The following is a 21524-nucleotide window of genomic DNA, read 5'->3' on the forward strand; positions in this document are numbered from 1 at the left end:
TCAAAGTTTAACTGCATTATAAATGAGATATGGAGATAAAACATTTCCCTTATCTTCTAAGATGAAGGTCACTGTGATTTGTTTTAAAACATGATGAACACTGGGTGTTATATGCAACTGATGAGTCATTGAACACTGCATCAGAGACTAATGATGTACTTACTGCTTCCTGATGGCACACGGGAGAAGAATGAGGCACAAACAAGTCAGCTGCAAGAGAATGCGAGCAGGGGACAACAGTAGAAAAGTTGTTGCCCCAAACAACTACTCAGTGCTGTTTTTATTAGATATAGACATTAATCAACAAAGGAGCTGAAGAAGACTACACATTAATCAGATGCCTTGTAGATAAACAAGAAGGAAGGCAAAGTATATCTGGTCAAGCAGTATAAAGTTTATAGTTGAGCAAGCACATTCAAAAGGGATTACCTAATTAGCCACAGGAGCTCTCCGGGGAAGGGGAGATAAAGGAAAAATGAAGCAGGCAGTGTTCTGCCCTGAGCGGGCTGGGAGTTCCCAGCTGCTTGGCTTCAAGTACGTATATATCGTCCTCTCCCCCAGAGGTCTTTGCCAGTACATGTTTTTCTTAAGGATATATCTGAACATGCTTGATGGCTAGTTCAATTCTTGTAAGTAGTATTTTAAGTAATACATTGTTCTGAGGGACAATTAAAGTACTGTATGCTGGCTAATTGAATTTAAATTAAAGGAACCCAAAAAACAAAACAAAAAACCAATAAAATCAGTAAGCCTCTTCTTTTTGACATCAAGAGATTTGAGGTTTTACATTGTCTCTTTCCACGTTATTGGAATCTTTGTCATTTGGCTAGGGCAGAGCTAACAGAATGGCCACAGGTTAGGTTAGTTCTAATAGGAGACTAGTTAGACTAGAGCCTTATATATGCATGCACCATCAACTTCCCCACAGAAATTTCCAGGCCAGTTGGAGTCTGTCTGATCTTTGTGTGAATCTTACCTGTTATTTCTTTTCTTTTCTTTCTTTCTTTCTTTCTTTTTTTTTTTTAAAGATTTTATTTATTTATTTGTCAGAGAGATAGAGAAAGTACAGGCAGGAAGAGTGGCAGGTAGAGGCAGAGGGAGAAGCAGGCTCCCTGTGGAGCAAGGAGCCCAATGTGGGACTCAATCCCAGGACCCTGGGATCATGACTTGAGCTGAAGGCAGCCGCTTAACTGACTGAGCCACCCAGGCATCCCCTACCTGTTATTTCTAATGAAACATTTTCACCTATTTAGTGCTGATTTGGGGACATAGCCATAACAGATCTTAACCATATACCAAAGAGGAATTTGGGGAATTTTGGTGAAATGTGAAAAAGTCACACATACTGGCCGCAGTTGAGACTGCATTTATGAAGGAAAAATGTTCAGAAGTCATTAAAGCAGAACTTGAAAGTTGCTCTGCTCAGGAGAAATTGTGCTCAGGTTTGTTTTCTGATGTGATGGAGGAAAGGGCAAAGACTGACTTTTCTTCACCTTGTAGCCCTTAATATTTCTTTATTGATGGACTCTTTGGAAGGAGCTGGGCTATGGAGATTTTAGTTTAGTTTTATTCAGTAGGTTTAACGAACTTCTTCTTCAGATCAAGGAAGGCATAGAAAAACCCAACTTTAGGACTCTGGGTGCTCACAAGATTATACTTTGTTATTTGATGAGCCATCTGTTTACATTGAAATTGAACAATAAGAAGAAAAAAAAATGAAGCATTGTTATTTAAGAAGTCCAAGTATTCAGGCCACATAAGGTTGACCAAATAGCTAGCAGTGAAGAGGTGTTCATGTGAAATACTAAAGTATTTCCAGTCTTAGAATAATAGTTTTTTTTTCAGAAATTCAAAGCATTTGTAGAAATGGGGTCATAGTTTCAGAAAATGGTCTTGGTTTTTTTTATTTTTATTATTATTATTATTATTTTTTATTTTGTTTTGGTTTTATTCTTGAGAAGGAATCAGACTTTAAATTTATATGACTTCTTTTGGGATGCCAAAAGGGTATATCTGCATTTTCGGGTATCTGTCCTATGGGTATGACTTTGTTTCAGAATGCTCTAATTGAGTTGAAGGTGAACTGTGTCCACCAACAAGGCATGGGATCCTTGGACTTTGGGAAAAAAGCATATGAATGCCAGAAGTACCCCCAAAACTCTTCGAGTGTGATCAAACTCCAGCAGATGTCTGGGTGCCTTTGCTTAGTGAAAAGGGACTCTTTTACATGACCAAAGAGAGCCTGAATTACTATGTTCAGAAGTTGAAAGGGTCTGTGAAGATATGTGTCATTCATTGCATTAAATACTGATGTTGTTGATAATGCTTGCAACATTGTTATTGGGCTTAGAAAAATCTGTCTGAATTGTTGTATGAATAACATTGAATTAACAGTTCTGATGCTGCTGTTTTGATATTGGTAGAAAGCTTGCATTTTGTGAATAAAACAGGCTTCATTTCATTATTATTATTATTTTTTAAAGATTTTTATTTATTTATTTGACAGACAGAGATCACAAGTAGGCTGAGAGGCAGGCAGAGAGAGAGAGAGGAGGAAGCAGGCTCCCTGCTGAGCAGAGAGTCCGATGTGGGGCTCGATCCCAGGACCTTAGGATCATGACCTGAGCCGAAGGCAGAGGCTTTAACCCACTGAGCCACCCAGGCGCCCCCATTGTTATTATTTTAACAATTACAGCCTGATTATATATGGATTTCTGACCCATTATTGAAAAACTTTGCACATGGTTAGCCAATAGTCACTATTGGTATATGTTTGAGGATATTAAAGAATAAAGAAGACAGATTGGTTTTTACTATGATTGTGAGGAGAGCACTGAAAGGATTTGGTATTGTGATTAAACCTTAAAAAAAAAAAAAGTCACTGCAAAATAATGCTGGAAAGGGTCGCCTGGGTGGCTTGGTGGGTTAAGCTCTGCCTTTGGCTTAGGTCATGATCTCAGGATCCTGAGATTGAGCCCTGCATTGGGCTCTCTGCTCAGTAGGGAGCCTGCTTCCTCCTTTCTCTCTGCCTGCCTCCCTGTCTACTTGTGTAACAAATAAATAAATAAAATAAATAGATAAATATAATCTTTAAAAGAAATAATGCTGGAAAGATAGAAATAATATTAGCTGTCTGTAATTGAGATTTCTGCCTTATATTTGTACTTACAGACTGTACTTGACTTTATATTCACTATAGATGTTACTGGCCCACTTTACAGAAGAAAAGTGAGGCTTACAATAGTATTTAAGTAATTTTCCCAAACTTGTATTGCTAATGAATTTAAGCCTGGTCTCTCTCCTTCCAGTTTTTGTTCCATACTACATTACCTGAGACTGCTTGGGTTCAGATCTCAGTTCTATCACTTACTAGCCATGTGACCCTGGACAGTGTCTTAACTTCCTGTGCTGTGCTATTTCTCATTTGTAAAATGGGAATGAAACCACCACTTACCTCATAGAGTTTCTGAGAATATGAACTGGGTTAATGTATATCAAGTCTTTAGAACTGTTGCTGCTGCTTTATACGTGTTACCTTTCATCTCTTAAAGGACGTGCTGGAATGGGTGCCATTCCGGGACAGGCCAAAATAGAAAAGTTCTCAGCTGTGGTCCTGTGTGGTTTTTAACTCAGCTTCTCCGGGTTGTTTTCTACAGCTGGGAAGTAAGAGGATTACCCTAATAGACTTCAAGGTTTAAAATTCATAAGCTTTCCTATTGCAGTTTTTCTGTCTTCCTCTTCCTTGACAGTATTTGGTACAGCACAAGCATTAGGCTGTTTTATAGTGTGCTAACTATTTCATTATGTTCTGAAGGAATGCCAAGGTGCACAGTTTATATGGAGGAGATGAGTTTAGGATAGCAGTAACCTGTTACTCTTGCATAATGTTAATTTATTTAAAGCATTTACTGTTTCTTTGCTTTCAAGACAGCCTCTCTTTGAAACCCATCTTTTGGTATCTATAGTCAGCAGAATAATGGACCCCTTGAAGATATCCATGTCTAAATCCTGAAAACGTGTTAGCATACATGGTGCTGGTGTCTTTGATAATATGATTAAGGATTTTTAGATGGAGAGGCTATCCTCACATAGGAGAGTCTCAAATGTAATCACAAGCATCTGTATAAGAGCAACTCAGGAGGGTCAGAGTCAAGAGAGGGTACTGTGTAGGTAGGCTGAAGTCGAGGTCAGAGTGATTGGATTGTTGGCCTTGTAGGTGGAAGGAGGCCAGTGAACTAAGGAGAGTGCAGACAGTCTTTAGAGGCTGGAAAAGGTAAGGAAATGGATTCTGCCCCAGAGCTTCCAGAAGGAACATAACCTTGCTGACCTGCAGAACTGTAAGATAATAAATTTGTGTTGTTTTAAGTCACTGAGTTTATGGTAATTTGTTACAGTAACAGTAGGAAACTAATCTAGTGCCCCAGCCTTGCTAGTTGACCTGTCTTCTCAACAAAGACCAGGGGCTGGCTTTTCCTTTTTCTTTTTTCTTTTTTATTCATAGAAAAGAAGACACTATTCTTTGACTTTGTGTTTGAACTGTCTCCTGGGAACAATCTGAATCCTGTCTTTTGCTAGGCTTTGAATTCTTCCAGTAAGAATTTTCTTGAATAGTTTTTTTTCCCTTTATTGGGTGCATGGTCTTTCTCATCTTTCAGAATAGTGCTTTCAACATCTCTAGTGTATGTTTTATCTTAACCCCTCAAACCTCAAAGTATTTTGAGTGCAACCCATTTTCTGGGCTCCCTAAAATCTTCAAAGCTTCTACAATGCTTTTTTGGCGAGGAATTCTGCTTTTGAGGATATTACACTATAGCTGATAGGTTGTAAGACTCTCCTCTTTTTTAGCAGTATCAGCCAGAGAATGGTAGGATAGCCACAGCCCAAATCACACTTCAGAAGTTCTTCCATCTCTAGCTACCCTCAATTCATCAGATTTTGATTATTGATCTTTTATAGCAGAAAAAGCTAGGAGCCTGAAGTCTTAAATGTAGTAATGAGAGGAGAAGGTAGCAGAGACTAGAGAAGATGAAGATCGTGTCATTGATAATTCAGCTTTCTTGTGTGAGACTGGAGGCTGGTGGATTGCTGGGGAGAGTTGGGTAGGTGCAGGTGTGAGCTTTTTTGCTTGCTTGCTTAATAGTTCTCATTTGAGATAATTTAACACCAGAATAACTAATTTCTTTGATTAACAGTGATAAATTTCTTCTTAATGAAACCTAAAGTTTCTTTATACTTTAAAATATTAATAGATTTTTGTTAGTACCTCTCAATGGTAGCACTTTTAAAGTGAAAGCTGTTTTTGTTGAAACATAATTAAAACATAGGAAATTAAGAAACAATCCATCTTTTGAAAATGTTTTTAAAAGATTGTTTTTGTTTTGGATTAGTAACTTTGTTCTATATTTAAGGCATTATGAAAGGCGGGTGCACAATTTAAAAGGTTGTAGATACGCTAAAATTTGAAAAAGCTACTTTACAGGAAGCTAATTCATTCTGAATCTTAGAAACAAACCAGTCTGAAATAAAGTCTGGTTCTGCCATTGATAAGTTGTGGACCTTGGATGTTTTCTCTTAATGCTTCAGTTTTCTTATCTGTTATAGTGGAGATAATAATAGAACCTACCTTAATAGGGTTGTTTTGTGGACTTAATGACTTAATGTGTGTAAAGCATTTTGAACACTACCTGGCATATAATAAGCACTAAGTGTTTGCTTTTGTCCTGTTCCTCATCAGTGGGTGCTATTTCTTCTCTCTCTCTCTCTTTAAGAATAGGAGAGAACTTATGCATTTAGACATTAAAGCCTGAAGTATCATTAGGTTCAATATTTATATATTTCTTATTTTCCATAGCTATGTTTTTTAAGCAACAATAATAGTTGTCTGTCTTTGGTTGTATTTGAATGGTTTATACAGTTTACAAACCAAACATTTGGAGATTTCTAGGGTAAATTAAATCTGAGGGTAGTTTGATTTTGTTTAAGTGTAGTCATTGAATAATGTAAATATTCTTTAGTATATGTTGTGATAAAGTAATTGAGTGTGATATCTGTTATCAAAAAATTACAGGGTGTTTTGTTTGCAATCCTTAGTAAACTGCATTTGACAGAAATATATCCCAATCTTATTTTAGCATAAAAATATCTTTAAATATGATCTATATAATCCATAGAGGACCAGATACATTTTAGATTATCATTCAATTCTTGTTCTTGCTCTTTCCTTAGAATGTGTTCAGAAATTATTTGCTTAGCATATGCTTTAACATATATAAATATGTTTTAAAAAACTCCCTTTTGGAAGTATCTACCTATATTGATATCACCAACAGATCTGTCTTGCATTGCTTTACAAATCAGGTTGGCAGATACTACTTCCCTCAGGAATTTTCAGTTTAAGAAATACCTAAAACTGTTGAAAAATCTTAACAAATCTGTATTACATGGGACACACTGTCTACGTGCTGTAGTTAAAGAACTTATTAGTTGGTTGCTATGGGATTTTATGTCAGTTCACTAATACACTGTAACACACAGACCTTAAAAATATGTATCCTTTAAGGCAGTCTAGGCACTTTAAGTGCACTTTAAGGCACTACATTGATGTCTTGTATAACAAAAAATTTTTATTGCTTAAATACCATTTTTAAAGAATAGAATATAGTATATTTAAGGAGATTAAAAGAATTAATAATTAAGTGATAAATAATTAAAAGGAAGTAGATAAATTAATGAAGCTGCTCCACTCAGATAACTATTAGAGGCTATGCTTTTTTTTTTTTTTTTTTTTAAGATTTATCTATTTATTTTAGAGAGAGCATACGTGCACAGTCATGAGTGGGAGGGGCAGAGGAAGAGGGAGAGAGAATTTCAGGCAGACTCCATGCCTGAACACAGAACCCAATGTGGGGCTCCATCTCCTGACCCTAAAAGCATGACTTGAGCTAAAACCAAGATTTGGACATCCCCAGACTATGCTTTTCTAATATATATTTTAATCTGGGAGAAAAGGCAGATATGGTAGAATTGGAGGATTTGAACTCAATGGTTGTCTGTTCCCTAACATATACTATGTGCAGTATTTTGTGATAGGCACTGCCAAACTGAAAAGATGAATCAGGTGTATGTTATTTCTTCAAGGAGCTTACCTGGGATTATGAGGAGATTATTTACATAAATAACAGAGTCATAAAGTAGAAATAGTGCATCCTGGAAAATCTAAAGGGTCTTTGTAATTAAGACTATCAAAGAAGTATGGAGGAAAGTATTTCAAATAAGGGAATGGACAAAAGCTCTAAATCAACAAAGAATGTGGCCTATTGGGGAACCTGAGTAGTTTGTTTATGTGAAGGATTAGAACAAAGGGTTTGTGGGGAGTAAACTGGAAGGGTAGATGAGGGCCAAGTTATGGAGCAGGGTTTAGATCTTAATTATTTTTCCTAGCTATGAAATTCTAGTGCCTGGTATGTTACGTAATTGGTGTCCGAAACATAGTAGATGTCTAATAAATATATGAGGAATAAATGAATGCATCCAAAAGCTAAATTGGATTATTTTGTACGTAAAGGAAAATCATTTTAGATTGCTGAACAGAAAAGCGTGTTGGTGAGATTTACCCGATAATTGTGTGTAGAAAGGCATGAGCAGGTGAGAAAGAAGATGTAGGGAGAAAAGTTAGAAGGCTATCATGATAGTTGAAGTAAGAAGAAGGCCTGAACTGAGGAGGCTTTTTAGAAGTAAATAGGGACTGATGTGAGAATTATTACAGTTTATAGTCATTAAACGTGACTATTGCAGTGTTTTGGGGAGAGTAGTGCAGAATGGGAAGAGAGTCAAAGTCATTATTGAAGTGTTTGCGGGGGGAGTAGTACAGAGTGGGGAAAAGAGTCAAAAGTCTAGCTGTGGTTTCAGGCTGAGGTGGTGAGAAGACCATGGTGTCATAAACCATCCCTGGGATTAGGGAGGAAGGTTACATGTGGAGAAGAATATAGTGATTCTCCCCCCCCCCCAAGATTCTAATTGTCAAATACCAGTAAGGTAGTCCAGTGGTATAGCAAGTCGTTGAAAATGCAGGATTCACTTTGTAGAAAGGTTGGGTCTACCTAAACAGGTGAGACCTTAGGAAACACATTTTCAGAGGGCCAGGAGAGACTAAAGGATGGGTCAGAAAAGAAGGTACCAATCCACAGTTCACTGGGTAGGAACTTAAGGGGCAGTGAATTTCAAGGCGGAAGCCAGTTAATTTCAAGGTTAACTAGCTGTAATGAAGGCTAGAGAGAACATCAATGCTCAGTACTAAGAAAAGCTATATGAATCTCGTTAGGAGTTCACCACAGAATAATACTGGGGGGAAGAGGAGATAAAGTTGAAGGATCATCATATTGATTAGCCTTGATCATTTTTGTGAAATGAAAGGCAAAACCATTTTCGGAGAGTAAAGGTTGCTTGCCTAAAGTATTGCATGTAAGATTAGAAAACAAAGCTTTTGTCAAGGGGAACGTTTAAGTAAATGAATTTTGTTAAGATTTATTTATTACATTTTTGACTGCTGCTTTGATATAAAATTAGTTGCTTCACCAAGTATGAACTGGCTATAGTTGAGAATGTTTGAACAATGTCTGACTCCCCATTTATCAGGGCTGTTATAGAACATGCCTCTATATTGGGGAAGAGACTGGATTAGAATGGGAATCTATGGAAATCAATGAATTATATCTTTAGATTGCTTGATCTTGAATAGGTAGATGGTAGGTAGAGTCAGTTATTTTATATTTTCTCATAGAGAATTTCCTGAGAAACAGGAAATTTACTTAAAAGTTGAAAATTTTATAACAATAAAGCAAAAAACTTCACAGTTTTCCTAATGTGAAAACCGAGGATGGGGTTCGAGACTTCAGGGTCATGTAAGTAGCTGAAGATTGAGCCGGGTTTTGAAACTTCATCTATCCGATTAAAATTCATGTCCTTGACATCATACTTATTTTTTAGTAAGTTGGATAGCAAGACATTTCAGACCATAGATAATGGTCTTGTAAAAGTCATGATGGAATTGTAAGGATCAGAAGAAATCAGGTTTACAAGAGGGGCAAAGAGCCGGCTAAAGAGGGAGAAAAAGTTGTCTAGCAATAGTACAGAATGACTAAGTATATAAATATATATTTTACGTGTATTTCAATACACATATGCATGTGTATATATACTTCAGTATGTAAATGTATGCATTATGTCTGTATCACAAATGCACATAAGTACATATGCTTATATATACTATTTAAGATATTCTGTATTATGGTTTATTTTCCCTTTGGTAAGACTGCTGCATTCATATTACTTATATTTATTATTATCATTCATAAATTTTTGTATTTTAACTGTAATATAAAAATTCAGAATTAAAGGTCTATTTAATATATGGTACTTTAAATTGTGAAAAGTAGCATGTACAGAGTCTTTAGCAATTCAACTATATACTTTTAGAAAGGAATAAAACTCAATAAAATTTAAGGTTCTTTAAGAAATAGAATATCAGGCTGTTTTGGTTTCTTTATAGAGTGGTTATATGTACCCTTTATTGCTAGGGACAATGTAACATTGTAGAAAGACTCACTTTGTAATCATTTATGTATTAAACTAATATATATTGAATGAGTACTCTGTATGAGGCACTAATTCAGGTTTTGGGATACTATGGTGAAAAAGACCAAATTCTAAGTGATAGTAGGGCAGCTATGCAAAGCTCTGGAGGAAGAGCATTGCCAGGGAGGAGGAATGGCAATGGCAAAGGTTCTTAGGTTAGTATGAGCATAGTATCATCCAGGGTTGGGGAAAAAAGTCCAGGGTGGTGGAAGTCTGGATGGCAGAGGCAAGAATTGTAGGAGAATGTGTTAGAAAAGCAGGCACCCAGATCATGTAAGTAAATCTAATTCTGAGTAATGTGGGAAGTCTCTTTCTGGGTTTGAAGTAAGGCAGATGAAGAGATTGGATTTTTAAGTTTGAGAAGCTCCATCTGACTGTTGCTGGACAATAAATGGGGGGTAGGGTGGAGTAGGATAGGATTTAAGAGTAGAAGCAAGGAGACCAGTTAGTATGAATTGAAGGACTCTAGGCTAGAGTTGATGGTGCCTTGGTTTAAGGTTTTAGCAAGGAAGTATGGGGTAGTTGGAGGAAGATGTGTGGAACTTGGAGATTGTATTAATGGGACTTAATGATATTAGGTATAGAAGTTAAGAGAATGTGAAGAGCCAGAATTGGCACCTATTTTTAATCTCAGTAAAAAATCTGGATGGGTCGTAGTGTCATTTAGGAGGACGGAGAAGTTTGAGGGAGGAACAGGTTTGGAATAAAATCAAGTATTCTGTCTTGGGCATGTTAAGTTTGAGATGCCTATTAGACATCCAAATGGAAATGTTGAAAGGATAATTATATATAGCTTTGGAGATGAAGTGACTGATGGAAGTTTGAGTCATCACGATGCACCTAAAGAACTGGATGAGAACACCTGAGGGAAGAGTATAGGTAGTAAAAATATGGATGGGAATCTAAGTTATGATAGCTGGGTGACTTAGAGAAGTTATTTAACCTTAGTTTTCATATTTCTCATATTACAGTCATTGTGAATTGGGATTATATAGGGTTTGTTGCATAAAAGGTAATACATGACAACTATTATTTTAATGGCAGTTTAATTTTTAGATGGTTATTTTAGGTATTAGTCATGTTTAAACTGCCTTCAGCAAGAAAAAGACCCTTTCATTTTTCCAAAATAACTTATGGTCTACTATTAAACTTCTCTCTAGATAGAGGCTTTTATATTGGGAATTTTTCACCAAAGAGGAGGCATGGAGGACTAAGGAAAATATAGGAAAGATAAAGGGACAAAAATGTTCAAGCAGCATCATAGTTGTGCCTAGGATACCATTAATGCCTTCTTGTTTTATCTTTCTGTTATATTCATCTCCTATTTCTGTGTACAAAATATCTTGGCTTTATATCTTTTGAATCTTATAATGTACTACATTTTGCAGTTGCTCAACAAATAATAATTTTCATGTACATGAGGTACACTGTTCTCCTGAGACTTGCAGTTCCCATTTAAATGCCTTGGAAAACAAATTCTAAGTTTTCTGCCAGATGAGAATAGATCACTCTCTCTTCTTGCTCAGAATGCATTTTGTGCTTGGAATTATATTAAAAATAATTTATAGCAGTATTTGTAAAAAGTCTACTAAATGAATGTTCTGTCAATTGTTACAGAGTTACAAATTTTGTCAAGGAAAATTGCAATTGATTTTAGACCAGTTGGATCCAGGGCAACCTAAAGGGGTAAGTTTAAAGGATAGCTGTCAAATTCAGTCAGATATTTATATATATTTTTATAATATATTAGATTGTGATCAGTAAAGCAGCTGAACTGTTTCTCTTGAAAATAGGCCTTTATTATCATGGTGCTCCTAGACTAATGTCCCTGCTAGACTTTCCAGTCTTGAAATGAAAGGTCACAGAGCAGGGGAGGCTGCCAAAGAATTGTCATGGTTTTTAGGAAGAAATTTTTATGTCTAGTTTCAGTTTTGAAGGGATAAAGTAATTAGCAGTTGTCTTCCAAACTGTTCTTTCATTGTTGCTTTGTATGTGATATTTAATGATTTCCTTAAAGAAAAATGATCTTCATTTAATGTTCTTTCTATGTCTGGAAAATGTGAGCAACTTCGACGCTTTCGTTTTTCTAAAAAAAGGATTTTAAAGAAGCAGTTCTATTGAATTGTACCTGTTTATATTTTAAGGTTTCATAAATTACTGTTTATTAAGTCTTGTTTCATTAAGTCAGTCTGAAATAGAAAATAGTGTTTGTATATATTGCCAGTTGGTTTCAGTTTTTGAAATGTTTTTCAAGTTTTCATTTTATTTTTTAAAGATTTATTTATTTGAGATAGAGTGTGCACAAGCACGAGCCGGGTGGGGGGAGGGGGCAGAGGGAGAGGCAGAAGCAGGATCTCCACTGAGCAGGGAGCCCAACTTGGGGATCATGACTAGAGCCGAAGGCAGATGCTTAACTGGGCACCCAGGCAAGCCACAAATTTTCATATTAAACTAAATGAATAGTTATGATTTACTCCCACTGATTTTTTTTTAATCACAATAATTTTTAGCATTACACATTCTATTTTCTAGTTTTTTTTTTTTTTAAATTTTATATATTTATTTGACAGAGATCACAAGTAGGCAGAGAGGCTGGCAGAGAGAGGAGGAAGCAGGCTCCCTGCCGAGCAGAGAGCCCGATTTGGGGCTCGATTCCAGGACCCAGAGATCATGACCTGAGCCAAAGGCAGAGGCTTTAATCCACTGAGCCACCCAGGCACCCCTATTTTCTAGGTTCTTAGTAAATGTTTCAAAAGGTATTAGAAATGGAACTTGATTTTATATGATAACAATCTCTCTTTTTTAAAAACATTTTATTTATTTATTTGAGAGAGAGGGAGAGCATGAAAAAGAGCATAAGACAGAGTGAAAACACAAGCTGCAGGGAGGGGTAGAGAGAGAAGTGGACTCCCTGCCAAGCAGGGAGCCTGATGTAGGACTCAATTCCAGAGCCTTGGGATCATGAACTGAGCCTAAGGCAGTTGCTGAACCCACTCACCCATCTAGGCGCCCTTATATGATAAGAGTCTTATTGTCTTCCTTTTTAGTGGATTACTTGGAAATCTATACTTAGAAATCTATACTTATTCGGAAACTTTTATAGTACTTCTGCAAGTAGTAAGTTCTTAATGGGATTTTGTCCTAAAAATTAACTTAAAGGGAGAAAATACTTAATGTTTCTAAAATCCCTCCAAAGTCCCCCAGTCCTATCACAAATACAGTTGTGTTTAGGAGTTTTTCTTTCATATGAATATATAGACACTTTTAAGTGCATGTGTATTCTTTTTCACCTAAAACTTGATACCCTGATTTAGAGGGTTTGGTTTTATAAGGTCTTAGCTTCTCCTGCACCACAGCTTCTTGCCCCTTTTAAACCACTGTGTATTCAGTTATTTATTTATTTTATTTAACCACATTTTGAGAAACAGGTTAGAATCAGTATGTTATTACTCACTGGTTGGAGAGTGGTGGGGGAGAAGTCTTGCTCCATTCATGACTGGAGTAGAGCTATTTTTTACTGCTTTCCTTTGGGTCATACTGTTTTGGGTGAATTCTGATTTGATTTTGCAAAGAATGATTAAGAAGTAAGTTTTCTCTGAAAATGTAGACATTCAGTTTTATATCACACTGTTGACTTTTCCTACCTCAGTGTCTAGAATGTCAGAAAACATGGTATAGCATCGAAAACTAGTCCAAATTAATTATTTTGTGAAAATTGTTCCTATATTCTGGAATGGGGATGTTTCACCAGGGGCATATTATGCTAATTTTAAAATTAAGACCCTCAAACTATAGGACCAACTAGGGGTGCCTACTTAAGTAGGAAAACCTTGCCCTGGTGATTCAGATTTGGCCACTGTCCTTCTTCCTCTTTCACTTAGACATATGACCTAGAATCTCCAAAAGTTAGTTTATAATTTTTGCTTTATGTAAATTGACAACCTATTTTTTTCTGTTTAACACTTAGTTTAAAAGAAATGAGTTCTCAAAAATTGTTTTATAAAAAGACCTCTGATTTTCATCATTTGGCTCTTTAAGACAATCATCTAGACTGCTTTTCAGTGTTTAATATGTGAAGTATTGGTGGTATCCTAGTGGCTGGATATTAATAAAAATCTTTTAAATTATAGGTGAGATATGAAGCCTTGCAAACGTTATGTTCAGCTCCACCATCTGATGTTTTGAACTGTGAAAATTGGACGACTCTTTGTGAAAAACTGATAGCGTGTCTTTCAGATCCTGATCCTGTGTTTAGTGTAAGGAGATGCTGATAGAAATATTTTTTTTTTAAAAATTTGTTTTTCCATCATTCTATAAGCAACTGGAATTATTTTCTTTAATAGTGGCTCTACTATTCATGGAATTTCAATTCCAGCTTTTGAGTTGTAAAGATTTTCTTTAAAGACATTAACTTACTATTTCATGATTAGACTCCCAGTGTGATTAATATCACACTTCACTGCCAAATAATAGTAGACTGTAACCTTGCGCGTTGTTTTATCTTGTAAAGGGATATCCAAATATTCGTGTTTTGTTTTGAATTAAGAAAAGTACTTTAAAAGTCTACTTAAAGCATTTTTGAAAGAATTCATGACATATGAAACTTTGAACTTAAAATGATTAGAATTTATTCTAACTGAATCATAAGCATTTTCCTTATGCATTTAAATGTTTATTTAGAGATTGCTTAATTGCTTAAAAAGAGGAAGAACACTAAAGCTAAGTTTAGAAGATAATTGAGATGAATCATAAATATAGAAAATTCTAAAAATTATGAAGTCAGTAGAGAAATTATTGAATATAAAAAATGATTCTTTTATACCTTCTCAGGAATACTATCATGTGAGTAAAACTATATTAAAAAGTATAGCTGTTGTATTGGCTATATCAGTGATGTAAATTAAAAAAAAATCCTACCATATCCCATGTTCACATTTAAATGCAAATTTAGATTTAGAGGGTCTTTTTCTTAACTGATATGTCAGGAAAGAAAAAGTTGGCTTTAAAATTGTTATGGTGCTTTCTACAGAATTTAAGATGTTAGCACAAGAGTTAAATTTTGTTAGCTCTTAAGCAAATATGTGTTGATTACCAACAATGTGCAGCATTCTAGTTTAGATGCTGAAAACACAACTGACCAAGACAGAAGTCTTTGCCTTCATAGAACTTACATTCTAGTAGAGGAGTCAGTTAGCAATTATTAAAGAAACAAGAATCTCAACACATTTATCTGTTGAAAATCACATTCTTCCATCAATGAAGATAAAATTATACTGGTAAACAGAAGTGGTTTGGAAACAAGTGGTTTGCTGTTTTTATAAGGGGGGAAAATGTGTTCAATTACCTAATACCTGGACACAGTTCAATTTTACTGTCACCAGGTGATCATGCAGACTTCTGTAAAAACTCAGTGATCCAAGAACTTGAAAAAGGAAAAAGATATTTCAGTGTCACTTTTTACATTTCAAGGAAATACAGTTGTAAATTTCTCTGTATTTTTTTTTTCTTAACAAAGAATAGTGGTCAGATAGGTTTCCTTTTATTATTTAAAAAATTATGTAACAACTTTATAAACAGTAAATATCCTAATGGGTCAATATAAGTGGCTTTGTTTAGCCATTATAGATTATTCAGCAAAAGTGTTATCAGTGTTTAATAAAATTGGAAAAAGTTGTTATGGAGGGGAAATGGTAACAGAACCCATCATATTGGAGTAGAAAAACAAGGCATGGCATTCTTTTGATTTTGAATTTATGCTTGATCCAGATTCTTGAGTTGATTCTGTGTTTTCATTTCCTCTTTTAGTTTTTTCTACTTTGAGTTTTAATAATGTAAATTTGGAAGGTGTGTTAAATAATACTTTTCTTGGGAATAGGCAAAATATTAGAGTCTTAAGTGTTAATTTACTGAAACTACCCATGTAAACAATGTAAAAAAACAACAAATGTTGAATTTGGAAAGGAGTAGAGTATTTTTTGTTTATCTACCTTTTTAACCAGTCAGTACACCTACTTTTCTTTTGATACCTTCTCATTATACCTTACTCTAGTTCTTAAACCTGACTCTCTTACCCCCCATGTAGTCAATTCTACTTTTTACTGGCCAACATAATTGTGCTCTTGTTTATAAGTACATTTCTACTCAAGTTTCTGAATAGTTATTCTGTTTATTTTCTAAGTTTTTCACTATGTGAAAAATGGTTTTTTCATTTCTATTCTATTTGTGTAAGAATCTCTGATGCAAATCTTTTCACTTCCACAGGACCGGATTTTAAAATTCTATGCACAGACATTTACTCTTTCACCATTACATATGACCAAGGAAATTTATACAAGCCTAGGTATGTTTATTAAAATTTTTTGTGCTTAAGAAAATGGATAGGAAACAACTTTTCAGATAACACTATAAATGAGTGATAATCATAGTTTTAAATTTTTCTTTTCAGCTAAATATTTGAAGTTACACTTTCTTTCTAGAGAAAATCATATTCCTACTCTCTCAACTGGTGTAGATACAAGTAATCCTAATGTGATCTGCTTACTTAAAAAGGTATTCACTTGCTATATGCTTTTTTAAAAATTTAAGTAGTTTTATATTTAAGATTTCTAATTTTTGAGAACTGTTATGCACTGCTTTTCAGGTTCGTCTTCTAAATGAATATCAGAAAGAGGCTCCATCTTTCTGGATTCGTCACCCAGAAAAGTAAGTCCTCCAATTTATGCCAATATAAAATATAGGGGTGTTACTGTCCTGCGTACATTACAAGGAGAAAGAATAGAGACAGTCTTAATTGAACGTTTTTGGGAAGGGATTCATAAGTTTACTTAGCTTTTCATGTTTTGTGCTTTCCTACGTGAATGGCTCTGTGCAAATATCATTTTATACCATTTATTTATCACAAGAAAGCAAAATGAGGTTGTTATAACCTCCAGTTCTTTTACTTTTGGTCTTTGCTACTTTGGACAAGTTCCTTAAGTGTTTTTTAAACTTATTCCATTCAGTTCTAAAATTTTTTAATAAGGTTGTAAGAGCAACTGTATGTCTAAAGAGGAAAGTTATGTTTGGAGAGCCAATGTTGGAGTAGAAAAAACATATGTTTTATAAAAAGCAGGAGGAAATTGGGTGTGAATCCCACTTCTACCATTGGCTGAAACAAAAAAAAGTTGTTTCTAAAAATTTTCACTTTGTTATTCCATAAATATAATATATATCACTGGTACTGTGTGTATATGTGTTATAGCATTTGTTTTTTTCTAAAACTGTCTCATTCCCAAACTTCAAGGTATATGGAAGAAATTGTGGAAAATACTTTGTCCTTATTATCAGTTAAACATGATCAGAGCCATCTTGTAACACAAAAGATTTTGGATCCAATTTACTTTTTTGCATTGGTTGATACCAAGGCTGTGTGGTTCAAAAAGTGGATGGTAAGAAAAAAATGGAATGTTTTTATACTTTTCAGTGCCTTGCTGTATTGTTACAAAGAATAGCTAACATTCCAGTTTTTAGTGTGCTGAGAGTTCTAATCACTTTTACAAAGGTAACTCATTTAAATCTTACAAAAATCTATGAGATAAATGGTATTATTACCCCATTTTACTGATGTGGCAGCTGAGGCATGGAGAAGTAACTTACTCAAGATTGTTCACCTAGTAAGTGACAGAACTACAATAGAATTTTAAATGATAATTTATTTGAGTCTAGTAAGCTGAATGATCTATCCAAAATCTAGTCTTTTTTAGTTTAAAAGCTTCAGATTTTTAAAGCAGATATGGTAGAACATGAATTCAGTGTTCATTTTTCTCTGACTTAGGATGTATGTCTGAAAATACCCTTTGATTTGCTTCCTCCTGAGCATATAGTTTGGAAAATGTTTAATGCCCGAATGCTGGTGATTTCCAGGGGAGCTCATTACTGTTCTGGAACTCAAACTAATTTAAAAGCAAAAGAGATCCTTATGCTGTTACCTCCCTCATCTGCTGTGGAGTAAGAGTGGTCTGTGTCATAGTAGCGGCAGTGTTGGCTTATTATTCTCCTATGTTTGTCCCTCAAAAACTGGTCTGCTAGGCATTATGTATTTGATGCTGTGGGGTGGAAAGGGAGGCCGTGACTTGCCATGCAGAGCGGCAACATGTTTATTTACTGCTTGGCACAGTTTGGTCATTACCTGGTTGATGGCTTATTTTTATTTTTATTTTGCCTTTTGTTATCTAAACTGTATAGTAATGCCTAATTAACCAAAACCTAGTTTTGTTCAGGGTTTAGCCCTTACCTGGGCTGTTTATGTTTATGCTTGGTAAGTGTTTGCTCAATTTAATTAACTTGAACCCTTTGTTACATCTGACATTTTGTTTTTAATTTTTAAGTATCAAAGCATATATTTGTAGAAAACATGTGAAATAAGTAAAAGTGCAAATTAAATTTCTACAACACAGATATAACTATTTTGGTTATGTAGTTATATGCACTTACAAATTTATTGGTTTAGATCTTTAATAAATCCTGTTATGTTAGAACACGTGGGTGGCTTAGTTATTTAAGTGTCTGCCTTCAGCTTGCAGTTTTGGGATTAAGCCCCATTTTGGGCTCCTTGCTCAGTGGGGAGCCTACTTCTCCCTCTGCCTGCCACTCCCCCTGCTTGTGAGCTCTCTCTCTGACAAATAAATAAAATCTTTAAAAGAAAAATCCTATTCTGTTTATAATTTTTTTACTTAATCTTTTTTATTGTTAGTACGTGATTTTCAAGAGTATGCAGCAGATCACATAACCAACAGAAAATTCTTTAAAAAAAAGTTAGCTCCTTAGTGTATTCTAGTATTAATGAAAATTCATCACATTATCCTATACTCATATAAGTGAGAGGCTGGCTGACTTTCTAAAGGGCCATACAGTAAATCTTTGGTTTTGTGGGCTTTACTGTCTCTGCACCCTGTCAATTCTGTTGTAAGCCCAAAGCATCCATAGATAATATATGAATGAATGGATATGACTTTTGGGTAAAACTTCACGTACCAAGTCAGGTGGCAGCTGAAGTTGGCTTGAGGGATATAGTATAGTGACTGGTCTACGGTATGCTCTATGAGGATTTCCTTTCAGAACATGGTCAAAAGTTGGATTGCTGGTTAACATTTCTCTTTTAAAGCTGAAAAAAGGATTAATCATTTTTAAAAACATTTTAAGCCACTAGGGTTAAAACACACAGGGTTTCTGTTAAATCTCAATTAACCACTCCCCATTTAGTTAAACTCTATTTCCCAGAATTCTGATAGTTTTTATCAACTATAATACTGTTTGATAGTTTTTACTAGGTAAAATGAAGAGGCTTCATTGAAAACACATGATATCTAATATATTCAGTAATATTTATGTATAGTTTCCCCTTTATGCAATGCATAAAAAGCAATTTTTAATTCTGTTATGTTTAGCCTTAAGGAGAAAACTATTTTTTGGTACTTTGAATCACTTAAAAATATATGATTGGCAGAAAATGATTAAGATACTGTACTTTCAGAGCATTTCATGCTTCTATGTAGATATAGCATGAATTCTACATATGTAGATAGTAGAGTATCCTTTTTATTTGGAGGAATGTGATCTTCCCCACCCCAACTTTTCTATCTTTCCTTCAGATATGGGTGCTGATAATGGCTTTAAAATAACTTAGCACAGAAACTGGTTGCAGTTGAAGGATAGAGTATTTTTTTTGCTGGTCTGTCAATAAATGATCCATAGTTTTTTCATATCATTTGCATTCTTGTGATTACTCTGCTCATAATCTACTGTACATAGAAAAATCTGCTTTGTACTGATTACAGTAATTTAAAACTGTTATTGGTAATTTATGTTATTAGAAATGATGCAGGAAAAATAGACTTTGGTATAACTTGAATAGTAAATTAAATTTATCATTTTCTCCTAATTTTAGCATGCATCTTATAGCAGAACTACAGTACTGAGACTTCTTGAAAAGAAATATAAATCCCTGGTAAGTCTGTTTCTGTCCTTATGTTGAGAAATAATATCACACAAAGATATACAATGTAATAAGTTAAATGTGCAAAGTTGAGTGATAATTAATCTTGGTTGATGAGGCAATCCCCCTTTTATGTGATTTTTTAAAACTAGCATTCTGTGAAACATAAAAGGATAAAAGTAGAGACTTAAATTATAGTGAGGATAACAATTAGGAAATCCATAGTTACATAGTAAATTGAGATGTAATAAGCTAGTTTGAGATGAGCCTTATTTTTAAGTATAGTAACTTAATTCAGGTCAGTTATTTGTAGGGGAGTTAGTTCTATAAAATATACCCATGCTTTTGACTGAAAGTTGTATGAAAAACTCAGAATGATAAGTGCTTTTGCATTTACAAAAATTAATTCAAGTTACACTAAATATAAACTAATAAAGTAAAATATATTAGCAAAATTTTCTATGTTTATTGCTATTAGTAGAATAGTGTGTAAAGACATTGAAAGGAATCAAAAAGCAATCAAATATGATAATAATTGACAAATATAAAATGTGAAATTTATTAAAGTATTTTTCCAATGTGACTTTGAAATAATAAGTATGATTTTTGTAGCTAGAATCTTCAGTTTAAAAGGACAAGGGAAATATTTCTGGAGTTGTGAACTTCTGGGTGAGTGTAGCATATAATGAAAGAACAATTTTTTGTGTGTGTTTGAGAATCAAGAGCATTGAGTTTCAGAAAGGAGAAGAGAGGAATGCTGAAGAATAGGATGGGGATTTATAGCAGAAGTGGTAACTGTTTGGGGGCGCCTGGGTGGCTCAGTCAGTACGCGACTGACTCTTGGGCTCAGGTCATGCTCTGTAACAGAGGGAAGCTCCAAGCTCAGCAGGGAGTCTGTTGGAGATTCTTTCTCTCTCCCCCTCTCCTTCCCCCTACCTATACAGATGCTCTTTTTCTGTCTCTCAGATAAATCCCAAAAAAGTAGTGTTTAAAAATGTTTAATGAATGGAAATAAATTCCTTCTATGTCCCATTTCCCCCTCCCATTTTTATTTTAAATGAAGATTTTTTTCATATGAATATAGACTGATCTTGTCAAAATAGAGGAAAGGAGGAGAAACATCAATGATTCACCATCGTTTGTCCTACAACTATTTCACTGTTGCTATTGCAAGGGCCCAGGTGGAAGTATTGCAAATGTTTCTGATAGATTAATTTTTAAAGTAACAGATTTTTAAGAATTAATTATACAATAATCAATCTGAAAATAGTTATTTTATTATAAAAAACTTTATATCAAATATTTCCTGTACGTAATGGGTCAAACTTGCATGAGATTTCAACTTAAACCTCATTTTCTCTTAAAAAGCTTTCCTAAACTTAAAAAATATGAGTGAGTTCATATCAATAGAGGAGGGATGGCAACTCAGGTACTCTTAATTGCTAACTCTTAAGATGGAGGGAGGGCAGAAAAGGGAAGTTAAAAAAAACCGGGTATGTGCAAAACCAAGAGGAAATTTAAATTCTAGTCGTCAGTATTTTTTTAAATGACTTTGAGAGGGCAAGAAAAAGGAAATACACTACATAAAGCCATTTCAGAAGCCATTCCCTTAAGGGTAAATAGGACAAAGAATGAAGTTGTTAAAATAATAATTTAAATATGCTGATAGCCAAAATGCTTTTCAGCTACCTCATGACTTTACAGTGCTATGAAAATAAAGTTCTCAGCTTTCTCAGCTGTTAAGTTGACAATGCGGGGGGGCACATGGGTGGCTCAGTCAGTTAAGCCTCTGCCTTCGGCTCAGGTCATGATCTCAGGGTCCTAGGAATGGAGGCCCACATTGGGCTACCTGCTCAGCAGGGAGTCTGCTTATCCCTCTGCTCCTCCACTCTATGCTTGTGCACAGGCTCTCTCTCTC

At 34.8% G+C, this 21524-nt stretch overlaps 1 protein-coding gene across 3 annotated transcripts in view; it reads left to right on the forward strand.

Annotated features, from left to right (window-relative positions):
* The window catches only part of TBC1D32 (TBC1 domain family member 32), a 230443-nt gene that overhangs the window by 13626 nt on the left and 195293 nt on the right, over positions 1-21524 (forward strand). For all 3 annotated transcript variants that reach the window (XM_044249741.1, XM_044249731.1, XM_044249751.1), the window contains exons 5-11: positions 11251-11319; positions 13764-13889; positions 15895-15973; positions 16079-16182; positions 16274-16335; positions 16916-17060; positions 19559-19618. In XM_044249741.1, coding sequence (XP_044105676.1) covers positions 11251-11319; positions 13764-13889; positions 15895-15973; positions 16079-16182; positions 16274-16335; positions 16916-17060; positions 19559-19618 — 645 coding nt within the window. The remainder of the gene's footprint in view (positions 1-11250; positions 11320-13763; positions 13890-15894; positions 15974-16078; positions 16183-16273; positions 16336-16915; positions 17061-19558; positions 19619-21524) is intronic.

This window comes from Neovison vison, chromosome 1 (genome assembly GCF_020171115.1).
Source record: "Neovison vison isolate M4711 chromosome 1, ASM_NN_V1, whole genome shotgun sequence".
Classification (NCBI taxonomy): Eukaryota; Metazoa; Chordata; class Mammalia; order Carnivora; family Mustelidae; genus Neogale; species Neogale vison.